At 44.2% G+C, this 14,103-nt stretch overlaps 1 protein-coding gene across 1 annotated transcript in view; it reads right to left on the bottom strand.

The window, feature by feature from the left end:
• The window catches only part of LOC144103496 (beta-mannosidase-like), a 52,281-nt gene that overhangs the window by 9,841 nt on the left and 28,337 nt on the right, over positions 1-14,103 (bottom strand). The window contains exons 10-12 of the mRNA XM_077636197.1: positions 12,603-12,712; positions 7,009-7,153; positions 1,322-1,539 (exon numbers count right to left, since the gene is read on the bottom strand). Of these exons, the coding sequence (XP_077492323.1) occupies positions 1,322-1,539; positions 7,009-7,153; positions 12,603-12,712 (473 nt within the window). The remainder of the gene's footprint in view (positions 1-1,321; positions 1,540-7,008; positions 7,154-12,602; positions 12,713-14,103) is intronic.

The raw sequence follows: 14,103 nt of genomic DNA, 5'->3' as shown, positions 1-14,103 counted from the left end.
CCATAAATCGCCAGTCTCTTTCCATAACACCATTAAATTCGCGAGTTATCTGTTTTAAATATTCCTTTTTGCAAGGACCATCACTGATCGGAATAACCTCACGGATGGTGTTGTCAGGCAGACATCATTGCATTTGCTTGAAGGGCACTTGAAATGATTGCTGTTGATTACCTTGCCGCGGTATTTTCTTGTTCACTTTCTATGTGCAATTCTGTTTTGTTTGTATGTGTCTGTATTTTTGTATCTTAACACAATGTTTCCCACCTGCTATGATCTTGTGTACAAGACCGCAATATAAATAAATAAATAAATAAATAAATAAATAAATAAATAAATAAATAAATAAATAAATAAACAAATAAAAAGATTTTTGAAATACCGGCCATGAAACATTGCCGCATATAAAAGTCGCTGCTATAACAGTATGGAATGAAACATCGAGCCGCATTGATTTTAGCAGGCATCTTCGATTGCTCTAGAGTTAACTTTTTTAGTAAGGAATCATGTCGAATCTATTTTAAATTAAATGTTCTGCTTCAGCTCTTAAAAACACAAGTACGTCTTCACCTCACGTGCATTGCAAGACATTCATGAAGGCCACTTTTAATGGCGAGGGAGGGGGGAGGGGATACGAGAAGGAGGAGAATAGAAGCAGCGACAATTTCTGTCATACATCAACAAATGCTTAGATTGATATCGTGCGAGCGACTGAGCGGCTTGGTGAAGGCAGAAGCTGCCATTGGATACCACTGAGCATGATACGCAGGATTATTCGCTTCACCAAGCATGTAGAGAAGGGCGTTCACACAGAAAGCCGCGACATTTTCGCGCCTGCATATAATGCGATTCCTGACGTACGCGACTTCCAGAGTTTAAAGCAGGCACTGCGCTCCTCACACTCACATAGATCAGGGTGTCGTGTTAACTGTCTGCAATTGCCCTGTGTGCTTGGCCAACATACTCTACGCGCACAGTATTTGAGCACAGGGCACCCCAGCTAGAGTATTTTATTACTGTTAAAGCTCACCGGGATAGCCAGTTGACGGCAGTTTCTTTTTCTTCGAGGTGGCCACAAGCAACACTGCGCCACCTCTTCCGCGGGTCGCATTTGTTCTTTATCTTTTTTTAAGGCAGGGGTTTACGTCTCATAAGACACTTTTCATGCGTTAGATTTCAAGAGAAAGCGGGGCTGAAAGCTCGACAAGTAGTGGAAGTTTTGGAAGAACACGCTAGCAGTGGCGGTTGGAAAGTATGTTAAGGGTTACGCAAGAATTCGATCTTAAGCATGGCAAAAAAAAAAAAGAAACAGTTTTGTTCTTACCACATTAGGGTGAAGCGTATAACTCCATGAAGGCGCAAATGAGCGTAGCGTGTACAGTGCCACATTCAGAATCGTCCCGCTCAGAGGAACGAGCAAATCATTGACGATAAATAGTGTGAAGGTTGAGTTGCTCCCATATTCTAAGTAGGGGGACACAATGACCGGGCTGAAGAACTTCCTCGCGAAATAGTGAAGCATCTTCCAGCGGCCCCCATATTCTGACAAAGAAGGAGAAAAAAGGAAGGTCAAAGTTTCAGAGAATCTGTTACGTTAGTATTTCACGCACATACGTGCCGACATGAAAGTTCATTTTATTGTCACAAATTTCCTTACGCTTGTCGCGCCAGCAAATATTCCTGTGAGTTTTTCGCTTATTTTATTCGCATGCCAGTCTCGGAGGTGACGTGGCCTGAGCGCATAACGTACTATGTTCGAAAATGCAGAAGCTACTGCGAATGCCGGTTACAGATGTCCAGTTGTCCGAAAAATCGCCGCAGTACGTTATTACCCCGTGAACCACTTGCTCACCACGCTTAGTACCAGTAAGCAGTCCAGTAGCACTTATGTGCTATGCTTTTGTTAGCTGCCATCGACCGAGCCGCCAAAAGAATATACATCTCTCTTTATCTTTCCCAAATAAGCATCCTAATTGACCTGCACACCTTGCAACCTCATGTGCACAATTGGACGCGGGGATTTAGTACGAAAAAAAAGGCCTCAAAGCATCAGTGTGTGGCCCCTGGTGAGCGTAGGTTTACTGGTTTCTAGTACGATCATTTTTATTCGATTCTAATTGAAGAAATATTTACTTGGGTTGCGATAGCATAGTGATTTCGATACCCTGCTGTCAGTTATGATTTGTTAGGAAAGCCCTTCACCTAAGTGAATCACTTGATGCAGTAGCCTCTGTAGAGCAGTGTTGGCCACTAGGAATAGTGGTTTAAGCTACGGTCACACTAGGACGGATTCCTGGTCACACGGGGATCACAAGAATGATGCCACGCATCGCCTAGCCCGCGAATCTCAATTTACTCCGGGCGCCTGGGATCGCCCCGCGTTATCCAATAACGTGGGACCACTACGCTTCGTCACAAACATAAAATAAATATTCACTATAACAGCATTAGAGACTCTTCCTGCTCTTGCACCCCCCCCCCCCCCGATTGAGAATTCCCAGGAGCATGCCACTTATATGGACTCATTGCCCCTGCCCGTTTTCTCAACCGTCAGTGACACTCTGCATGCCCAAATTGCCATATACCCTATATATATATATATACCCTATATATATATATATATATATATATATATATATATATATATATATATATATATATATATATATATATATATATATATATGCTAATCTGGAGCAGTCCATGCGTTCCTGTCGCGTTGACACTCACTGCCTAATACCCCGAACCCTTCTTCCAGAACGTGGAGGGCCTGGCTATCCTCGGACCAACTGACGTTCCAGCTGGATTTGGAGGCCCTGTATAGTATTCGCAATCCTTAATCATGTGTCGAAATAAAGTTCTCGCTCGTGGTCGGAGAGCGCTATCAGTCTCATGTACAGTTTTTGGGTGAGTATGTCACACAAGACCAATGTGTTGCCCTCTTGTTTGATTCGACTGGAAACACGAAGCTGAGAGAAGATGCAATCGACATTACAAGAAGGGTTAGTTTTCTCTGCATAATAAAGAAGTCGGCGCGAAACAACGAGGACAAGCGAGACAAACAAATACGTTTGTTTGTTTGTCTCGCTTGTCCTCGTTGTTCCGCGCCAACTTCTTCAATATGCATATCAATCAACTAGCCCAACTTTCTGCTCTCCTAAGTGTTAGTTTTCTCGTTGGTACCTGCCGATAAAAGGGAGGTGAGCCACAGCGGCTCTTGTAGTAGTGCTGTACCTAAGCTTGTAAGTTTTGATTCTAGCGCAACAAGCATCCGAAATAAAGAACACGTGGGCTAGCCTTAAGTGGTGGTCTCAGTGAAGACGACGATGCAGCGTCGCAAAGCTGGTTTAGTGAAAGTCTAGCTCAAATCAGTGAACTACGAAGACCATGAGCTCTGCAGTATTGTTAGCTATAGCTCCTATTACAGCCATGAAAGTTTTCCCTCGTACTGCGCTGAAAAGTTTTAGCTATCGTTCTCTCTGACATCAACAGTCCTGTCAGTGGACACAAGCAGCAAGGGTGCTATAATACCACAAAAGAGAAACTTGAAGGCTTCCCAGGCATCATTGTCATGATCAGCATGAATCCTTCCTAACGTATCTTCACGTTGTGGAATAGCTACAGGTTTGTAAAGGTTCACAAAATGTCAAAAGCGGGGATGTTCGAGCCATTTAAAGCTCTTTTTTAGCAGGCTTTCCAGTGTTATGCACGTATTACGGCATATTCCTGACAACCCGAGGCTGAGCGAAGATGACAAAGACATTAAAGTGATCAAGGGTCCGTTTTCTAGCTGGCACCTGCCGATAAAATGGACTTGACAGGCCTCGAGTGGGAACAGGACCATCGGCAGGTGCGAAATAGTATCAATTTCAATAGTGTAACCTTCGTGGCAACTTGCTCCTTCAGGTTTGAGACATGCGCATGGAACCGTAACGACCAGGAGAGTCACGTTCCAGCACGCTCGAAGTACATAAGCTCAGTGGGCATGCTGCGATCCCGTGAGTATGCCGCAAGTTTTGGCACGAACCCTGAACCAGCTATTCAACTAATACATGTTTTCCTGCCCTATGTTCTATGGCCAGCAAAAGTTTAAGGGACGTGAGTGTGGGGCAAAAATTTATTCTGACACAGTCGCAAAAGCCAGTCTCCTGGAATGTATGAAGGTTCTGGGGCCTGTATGCTCTTTCCGCTGGTAACAGTACCAGATCTGGGTTGCCAGTTGGAGCTACAATAAATATTTTTACAAGAACAGGCGTCCCGCAAAATTTTGCCCTGCTAGCACTTATTCCGCCGCACGCCTCAAATGACAACACGACCATCGGAAGCTGCGAATTATAATGCATCGCGGGACTTTCGTGGCAACTTGCTGCTTCCAGACTAAAGCATGCACATCAAAAGACAACGAAAACGGCAGGAAGATAAGAAAGAGCGCCTTGAAGCAGCTCTAGAAAACATCGGAAGTGCTCTCCAGTCTCGTGAAGAAAAAAGTTGTCGATTTCGAAAGTTGCAGTCGTAAACTAATGTCTCCTAAATTCTAGAAACCAGAACTGAAACGACCGATTAAATAAAAGAAATTCTTAATGATAATAGTTCAGGAAAAACTTGGACTGAAAGTAACCAGACCTGGAAGAATACATAGAATTAGGCAAAAACATATAAATAATAATGGGCCGGTTATCATAAGGTTGTTTTTGATAAAAAAACATCGGAAGTACTCTCGGGTCTAGTGGAGAAAAAGTTGTCGATTTCAGAAGTTGGAGTCGCAAACTAATGTCTCCTAAATTCTAGAAACCAGAACTGGAACGAACGATAAAATTAAAGAAATTCTTAATGGTAATACTTCACGAATAACTTCGACTTAATGTAAGCCGATCTGGAAGAATCCTTAGAAATAGGCAAAACATATAAATAATGATGGACCAGTTATCGTAAGATTTTTTTGACCAAAAACCAAAAAGCGTGAAATGGATCAGAACTAGAAAAACTTAAATGACAGCAATGCATCCGCAAATTATTTTTGTGACGGGGTATTAGTAAAAATGTGGAGGACGCTTAGGCTTCGCCTTTAAAAGCAGGAAGCCCCCGCGTGTTGCAGCATTGCCAAGGAATCCACGGAACGCCTTCGTGCTTCGCTGCGACCCTTTGCCCGGACAATTTAAGGAAAGGACACATATCTTGGTGGACACCCGAACCGCGCCGTAAGGCAAGGAAAATGAAAATTTTTTAAGTTAATGAAAGGATGCCTGTCTCACATATCTCGGTGGACACCCGAACCGGGCCGAAAGGGAAGGAAATTGAAATGAAAATTGGTCTTAAGGAAAAGAAATGACGCCTGTCCCACAATTCTCGCTGGACACCCGTACCGCGCCGTAAGGGAGGGAAAATCTCTTCCCTTACGGCACGGTTCAGGTGTATACCGATATGCGCCATTTTTCGCTCACGGCCGAAGACGCCGACGACACCGGCTTTTATGCGACACGAGCTCCTCAGTGCTGTCACGTTAAAACGTAGAAACCTGTGGAAAAGTACAAAAATGATAAAAGTTTAACATGAAGGTTAACCATGTGCATTATGAAATTCTGATAGCGATACGTTTACGCAGTACGAAGAAAAAAGAAGGGAATGAAAGTGGATAAGAGAGGGTCTAACACAAATGCTAGTAAGTGACAAATAGAAAACATCCAGGGATTTCAGTTCGATCAATGTCACAAGATAACCATAATTAAACAACTTTACTACAGCAATTTTAAGATGTTATAGACCGGTTAATTGTGATAGAAACTTGGTTAGGTCCCAAAATAAAAGACGGAAAACTTATTGCTCAACATTATGCATCGATTCGCGAAGACTGCGGCATGCGTGGATGTGTTGTAGAAATTGTTTGTAAAGGGGACACTGAGATGATCGTTTTGAGTAAATGCCCTAATACGGAAAGTATCTTATGCAGAATAGTGTTTCTGACGTCCCTTTTGTTTTTGGAGCCGCCTGTCAGGCTCGAAACCATACTTTTTCAATAGAAGGCTGCAATCCGATAGATGCAACTACGCTCCTGTTAACACTCGTGCCATTATTGCATGTATTTCTATTTACCCGGAATAGATTAGAGTGACCTAACAGTAGGCACAGGAGAAACAATTAGCAAGGGTCTCTTACAAACCGATTTCGATTATGAACTTACACGAATAGTTCGCGAAAGCACTAGGATTACAGCCACTTCGCAAACATTACTTGGCCTGGCATTCATTTTATGCAACGAAACAGAATACAAGGCCTTGGTAAAAGAGACATTTATATCATGTAAGGGGATTGCTGTACGTAAAGGAAGCCCTGCCTGCAAATAATTCCGAGACCAGTAATCTATAAGAGATTTTTGTAAACAGGAGAACATTAACATATTAAATTATCTTCAGATCTCATTGCACTCGTTTGATCGGGCGGCTAAGGTCAAACTTCTAAAGAATTAAGTTAGCTATACCACCAATGCATGTTCTCTGAAGTTGGTGCAAAATCGAACTAAGGTGATGAGACGGAATGCTTGGATTAAGCGCAGAACAATCCAGCCTAAACAAAAAGAAAACAGATGGGCATGAGACAAAAAAGGAACAAAACAGATTTCGCAGCTTTCAAGAATTATAGGCATACGCTATTGAGTGCAAAAAATCACTATTACTCGCAGACAACCCAAATTTATGAGAGATCCACCATGACGTTTCCCGCGTCTCCTCGCTTCATCGCACTACAAAATAGAATATGTCCCTATTGTTAGCAATATACTTAACTATCCAATGGAAGCGACTGAAATGTGTAACCAATATTCTCGTTTTGCACTTGCTCCGACGAGACCACCTTCCGCTTATCTTGACATGAAGGGCGTCGAAAGGCGCCTTTCATGATGATGTGTTGACTATACAAGAAACTTCTCTGAATGAGGAATGTTTCAACTGCTGCTTAACATGAATATGAATGTATCAGCTACTCCTGGTGCGGAAAAAAAGACTGAACTGCACAGACCTATGGACGACCAAGACACTCCAGGCCAAATGTCGTTGAGCTGCCAGTATAGGACGCCCATGTTGTAGCCGAAGCCTTCGTACAGGTGGCCTCGCAGGCGTCGTAAGGATTCAGATCCTGTCCGGACGCCCTCGGCTTGAACAAGCTGCGCCAACGCAAAAAAACCATAAATGCAAGCGTCCATCTTGCCGAAGTTGATCAGAGTGAGGTGACAGTAAAGAAGCATGAGCAGTTATTTCACTTTGTCAAGCTAATGAAACCTCTTTGTCAGCGATCTCTTTTTCAACTGACAAAATTGTGCTATGTGCGGCTTACATTTGAAAGCACCACATGGACTATGCGAGGGGTTGGGGTGGAGATTAGCGAATTAATTTAACCTACCTGTTGTTCTTCGACGTGCACTGTAATCGCGCAAGACGCTGGATGTTAATAGATTGCGCATCTTTCGAAATGTGGCCGTCGGAAGGAAGGATGGCAAAAATATCCAAACTCTGAAACTTTGACTTCATTGAACCGATTCATAACCTGTCATGATGCCTCCTTACCACGGATCATCGACTGAGAAAGCACAAGCGCAATCTGAAAGCTCCTTTCATTCGTTCTCGCATAGGGAACGGATAATTCAGGTGTGTGTTAGAGGGCACAGAATCTTAAGTTTTGCGCGAAAGCCTGTAGCTAAAGAAGAAAGGTAGATCGCCGCACACTTTTTTAAATTCAAGCTCAAACATATAGACGCGTGGAAGCTATCTCTCACATCTGTATACTAAATGTGAAAAATCGCCAGTCTAGCTCAAAACATGATCTGGTCTGGCAACATTGCCAGTCGGGCGTCCGCCCAAGCTTCCGCTCATGTCGTTACGCACCGCGCGCGCCTATTGCCGCCTTCCAGCAACAAGCCACCACGCGCATGCGCGAGCGAGCACCACGTGGGACAGCTATGAGGTGAAGCGCTCGTACTGGGCCTGGAGCATGGCGGTCAGAAGTGATGAAAGGACGCATGAAGGTATGAAAGTGGGTTCGAAGTTCCTTGCGGTTCGGAAGCGCCAAGGAAGGCCTTACTGAGGACCCTCCATGAGGAAGATTTGAGATTCACTTAACTCTTTCCCTACCTCGAAGAAATTTTGAGTGTTTTAAAATAAATTTATTTTTTCGAAAAGTGCTAAATGCACTGGGCATTGTAATACCTAAAACTGCAGCATATTGATCGTACTTTCAAACAAAAAAAAAAACTCGAAAGTTGAGTGTGCAATACTTTTCGAAAGTTTATTCGTTAAATTGACTGGTAACGCAAAAAGAATACAAGCAAAACAAAAATAAGCAGCAGCACTGAGCCAGAAATTGATTCCAAAAAATAAACTATACCAAACGTTGCACGTATTCTTAGCTACCATTCTTTACCTTTTCATCTGCGTACATAATGCACTGCACTTTCCGTGGCCATTCAAGCAAGAAAATATGACTGGTGTGCGACCAGATAATGCAGTCGTGTGAGGACATTAATTAAAGGTAGTTGTGGAATGTGTTGCACATTACATTAGTTGGGGATAAGGTACCTCTCGCCCAATGCTTGGTCGCAAATTCGGTGTAGGATGCTATTGATGCTGCATCCCAATTGCCGGGTGCCTTATTGGTGACGCCGTCCAGGCCCGGGGCATCCAAGACTTAAATTTGGTGTTGAGAATTTCTACGAGATCCTCGACCTGCTGGTCGACAGTGTCTAAGCGTTTAGTAACTTGCCTGCTGGTTTCAGCGCGCGAACAGCTTGGGTCTAGCATATGGCGTGAGATTGGCCAAGTGTAGTTCATGTGGACGCTGCTTTCAAGACGGTTACAGAGCTGATTCCATTGCTGCGAGGCCAAGTTGGCAGCATGCTCGATTATGAGTTGGAGTGTGTGCGCCAATTTAGGCTTGAGCGCGTGGTTGTGTGTTTGCTTGAACGAGGAATTTTACACACTTCGAACGCCTTCCATAGAGGCAGAAGTCTGCTATCGACTGGGTCAATTTTAGGTTCGGCAGGGGCAAGTTTTTCGCTTAGGACCACGTCCCTGTTAATTTGGGACGTCCACGGCTTGTAGCTGGGGATGTTTTATGTAGTATTCTGTTCGTGGATTTTTCTAAATTTGCGCAGTCGTTAATGGGTTTCATTCGGAATTGCGACTGAAGGCTATTGCTTGGAAGTGTGATCTCTTGTATAATGTGATCGCTCTCTGTGTTTAAGCATGTATGCGCCCAATCTGCCGGTCTAACGGCCTTTGTTAGAGTAAGGTTAGGGCTGGTGTTCCCGCTTGCGCGTTAATTGGACGGTTTCACGCAGGAGGGTGATCCTGTTTCGCTGGATGTATTCATAGAGTCGTTTAATTGTGCTTGCGAGTCAAGGTCCTGTAGCCCTAGTCCTCATGCGGCACATTAAAGCGTCCTTTTATAACAATGACTGTGTTGGCTGCGATTTAAATGGCTTTGTATATTGCCAGGAACACATTAGCCAGGTCGTCCTTAGGATGGGACTAGATGTTTCATACGAATTAGGTTGATAAGGCTGTGCGGCGCAGGTGAGCTCGAGGAGGAGGCAGCCAGCATATAGACGGAAATATTATGGGTGATGTAGGCTACGTTACGAGAAAAATACATGGTCGTCGACGCTGAGGTGGGGTTAGAGTGGTTTTGCTTAGTAACCTGACTAGACGGCATGAGCTGTGTACCGCCCTTGTATAGTCCGGTGTCACAGTCCTCTCCACATTGAAGATTATCGCCCGTCTTAAGCGATCGCTCGTGTAAAACTGAAGCAATCATAAAACTCAATTTGAAATGTAATTGCCTCAAAGTCGTCGTCTTTCCCGTATGGCCCTTCGCGACGTTATTGCGAAGACGGCTGTAAAGAAAGCCTCTTGACGGATGCGCAATAAAGCTTAGGTGAAAATATAACGTATCCAAATAAAGTTTTATTGTAGTTGGAATTTTTATCAGCTGTTTTAATATTTGCGATTTCATCACATATGTGAAGAGGTTAGACGGTAAGTGGAACGAGCATTAGTCTGAGACACTCTCAAAACCGTGTGCTATGACTAATGCCGTAAGCCAACTGCTAGGCCAGCTTTCTCAGTTAGCCAAACGCTTCAAGAGTGCATGCTCTTGGCCGAGTCGGTAATAGATGGTTAAGCAAGGGTACTGCTCAAACAACACGGACTAGAGGCAAGGACCGGCCTACTACCGTCCTTGTCGTCTTCTCGTCCGTGCTTTTTATTTGCGCAACACCCTTGCTTTGGCAAAAGCTTGGTTTTCGCATTTTCGAAGAATGAATATTGTGCTTGCTGACGCAGTGAGTGTTTGTGGTGTTCGGCTGCTGACCCAAAAACGCGGGTTCGTTCCCGGCCACGGCCGTCGCATTTCGATGCAGACCAAATGCTAGAGGCCCGTGTACTGTGCAATGTCAGTGCACGTTAAGAAAACCCAGGTCGTTTAAATAACCGCAGCGCTCCACTACGGCGCGTCCCCCATAGCCTCAGTCGCTTTGGGATTTGAACCCGAAAAAACCCATAACCGATATTTTACTAGCTGCATATACTTTTAGAGCTCCCTCACCCCCCGAAGCTCCTTCTGACAGACGATTGCTGTCCGCCACAATAAATCATCTTACTATATAGAAGTAGGATAAAGGACTCCATGTAGTCTGAATTAATACATAGTGCTCCACGACGACGGCTATCAAAGCCCATGTTTGGATTCGGGACGTTAAACCCCACGTATTTCTACCAATATCGATATACATGCCTTTAGAAACTTTTATTAAACGAAATATCTTGTTCTTACCATACCGCTATAAGTTGGTTACGATGTTCTCTTCGGCTAGGCACAGAATTAAATGTGCACCGCAGTGTAAGCTGAGCTCACAATGCCCATACTTCAGTAATCAAGACGCGATTCTCTCATTAAAGATGTCTTCATTTATTTTCCTGTCGAATGTGTCCTGTAAAGTGATAGGCTGCTGGTACAGCCTACAGGAATCGCTTTAGTAAGGCTATTAACTCCTTGGCATGCTACTCACAGAATACAAGCTGGCAGCCCTAAACCTATGCGACTCTCTAAAACCTAGCACAGTGTGCACTTCGCTACGCCTAAGGCACAGATCTCAGATCTATTGTGACGTGTAAGCAGCTCACGATTTGTCGGCCCCCATGCAAAGACCACAGCGACAACAGCCATTCAGGCAGCAATATTGAGCCATTATTTAAACCGACACTGACGACAAATAGAAGTTGGCTAGTGCTGATAGCGTACAGCGTTCTAACTACAGGTAAACCAATCTCACTATAGATCTATTTTATTGATATTAGTGACATTTGCCATCACAATAAGTCTGTTCTTTCACCCTATCGCACCCCACTTTTATTTCATCGCCCTGTCTATATTTTATCTCCCTGTCTTTATTTTATCTCCCTGTCTTTTATTTTATCTCCCTATTTCTTGCCGCTGGCCGCAGCTCAGGTGCTTCAGTATCCAATAGCAGATGCCACGGGCGGAAAATATCTTTCTGTTCCATTATGTTTTGTTTATTAAATCATAATCATGATCATCAGCGTGACTACGCCCACTGCAGGGTAAAGGCCTGTCCCATGTCTCTCAATTAACTCTGTCCTTTACCAACGGCGGCCACCTTGCCCCAGCAAACTTCTTAATCCCAACTGCCTACCTAACAGCCCACCTGCTACGCTTGCCTTCACTTGGAATCCCCTCCGTTAACCTTAATGACCAGCGGTTATATTGCCTTCGCGTTACCGGCCCTGCCCAAGCCCATTTCTTTCTCTTCGTTTCGACTAGAATGTCATCAACTCTTGTTTGTTCCCTCACCCACTCTGCCCGCTTCTGGTCTCTTAACATTACACCTATCATTTTTCTTTCCATGGCTCGCAGTGTTGTACTTAACTTAGCTGAAACCTTTTCGTTAGCCTCCATGTCTCTGCCCCGTACATGAGTATCGGTAGGGTACAGCTGTTGCATACATTTCTCTATAAGCATACTGGTAACCTGTCATTAATGATCTTAGGGGACCCTCCGTATGGGCCCCACCCGATTCTTATCCTACTAATACTACAACTGCACCTCATCGAAGTCGAAGCTTTTACAAGCTGGAAAAGAAAGCGAAGCAGAGGTGTGGCCCACAGGGAGCGATTTCATGCATAAAATACGTGCGTGGGCATCGATTTTAAGCTGGTGATCACAGACGCAAGGTAGCACCGCAATCCTTTTTAGAACAGTGGCAAACCGTACCTATTGGTATGGTCGTCACGAATCTGATCCGACTGGAGAGGTGTTTTTAAATCGATATTCTCGCCGCGAAGTCCTTATTTAGCAGATCGACAAGAGTCAATAAAGCCAGAATAATACAGAGAATCCCTTTTTACTGGAAGCAGTAATTTGATGGAAACCTCGCCGATCTCCCTTAAAGACAAACTATTTGACAACTTTTTTTGTTGTCGTTAGCCATCCTTACATTCAAGCCGATTTGGAAATTAGAGCTTGGATTATATTAAATATGCCCTACATTCCACAGGGCGGCAATGTTTCGTTGCAAAAGAAGAATGCGAAAGAAATGTGACCTGAGTGATGTAGGATGCCTTGTCATAATTTGCTGCCGTCGGCCTGTTGGTCCACGGTTCTCTGTGGATTTCAAAGTAAGCATCCAAGACCCAGTCGGCATATCGGATACCTGAAATAAAAACATGTATTTAGGTCTCTAGAAAAAACATGTTCGTAAACCCTTATATTATCCTGGCTTATGCTCAGTGTAAGGCAGAGGGTGGCCCAGTTATTTTCGATCAGCCCAACTCCTTCGGCTGCAAGACAAAGGCCTCTCCCGTTTCTGTCCCATTACCCATGTACCTACGCTAGCTGCGACCAACTTATCTATGCAAACTTCCCGTTTCATCCGCCGATCTGACTTTCTGCCGCCCACTGCTATGCCTGCCTTTCTTGAAAAACAGTTCCTAGCGCTATGGGACAATCAGTTTTCTTGCCTTTGCGTTAAATGCCTGTCTCACGCCAACATTTTCCACTCGATTTCAAGTAAGATCTCTAAATCGCGGCAGTTCTTTGACCCACTCTGGTCGCTTCTGGTCCCTTAAAGCTACACCTATAATTTTCGTCTACTTTGAGCAAGCAAGGGTAAGTAAATAACATACATATAAAGGACGATGTCTGTTGCCTCGTTATGGCATGCTTATCAAGGACGCCAATAGACATCGAAACCAAGGGAATCAGTGGGGAATGTTTCTCTTCTTTAAGATTTCGGTGCGTTTAACAGCGGAAAAGTAACGGTATAAATATTTTATGGCTGAATGATAATTGATCAGAATGTAGGAGAAAAGAATTACATGCCACGAATGGGACGCACAGCCAAAATCTCCGATATTTATGTACACGGCTCCATCATCCGTAAAATTTGGAGGATGTCAATGGCTTATCAATATATATACTAGAAACACAGACACGGTCGCATTTCTAAACAACTACACTTGGTAGAATCATTCTATAGCACGCGTGTTCCGAGCTAATCGCTTCCAAAGCTTCGCTTATTTCGCGTATAATTACGCATGCAAGGTGGTAGCAGTCGACGAGCAGCCCCCCTCTAACTTCACGTAGATGCTGCGATGGGCTGATCTTCTATTTAAATAAATGAAAGTAAAAGTGACACTGCTCTCAGTTTCAGCTGCAGAGGAAACGCTGCGTCGCACTAGGAGGAGTTTCGCGCCGAATGTTACAGCCTTGCATGCGCAATGACGCAGATCACGCTGAAAACTTGGAAGCGATTATGTAGGAATACATGTAGCTTTGGAGCATTGTACCGAAATGAAATGTGCTGGAATGCGACTACATCTTAGTTTTGCAGTATAAACATGCCCGCTTACTGCAGTTAGTGAAAAGTGCATTAATCGAATTTAATTAAAAGCCGCCGCGTTTTCTGAGCGGTTATGGTGCTCGGCTGCTGACCCCAAAAACGCTGGCTCGATCCCCGCCTCAGAGGTCGCAATTCGATAGAGATGGAATGCTAAAGGGCTCTGAACAGTGTGATCTCTGTGCGTGTGTAAAGAACCACAGGTG

This window comes from Amblyomma americanum, chromosome 9, assembly GCF_052857255.1.
Source record: "Amblyomma americanum isolate KBUSLIRL-KWMA chromosome 9, ASM5285725v1, whole genome shotgun sequence".
NCBI classification, from domain to species: Eukaryota; Metazoa; Arthropoda; class Arachnida; order Ixodida; family Ixodidae; genus Amblyomma; species Amblyomma americanum.
Note: the sequence above shows the minus strand (reverse complement) of the source record. Positions and strands in the feature narration are given on the sequence as shown.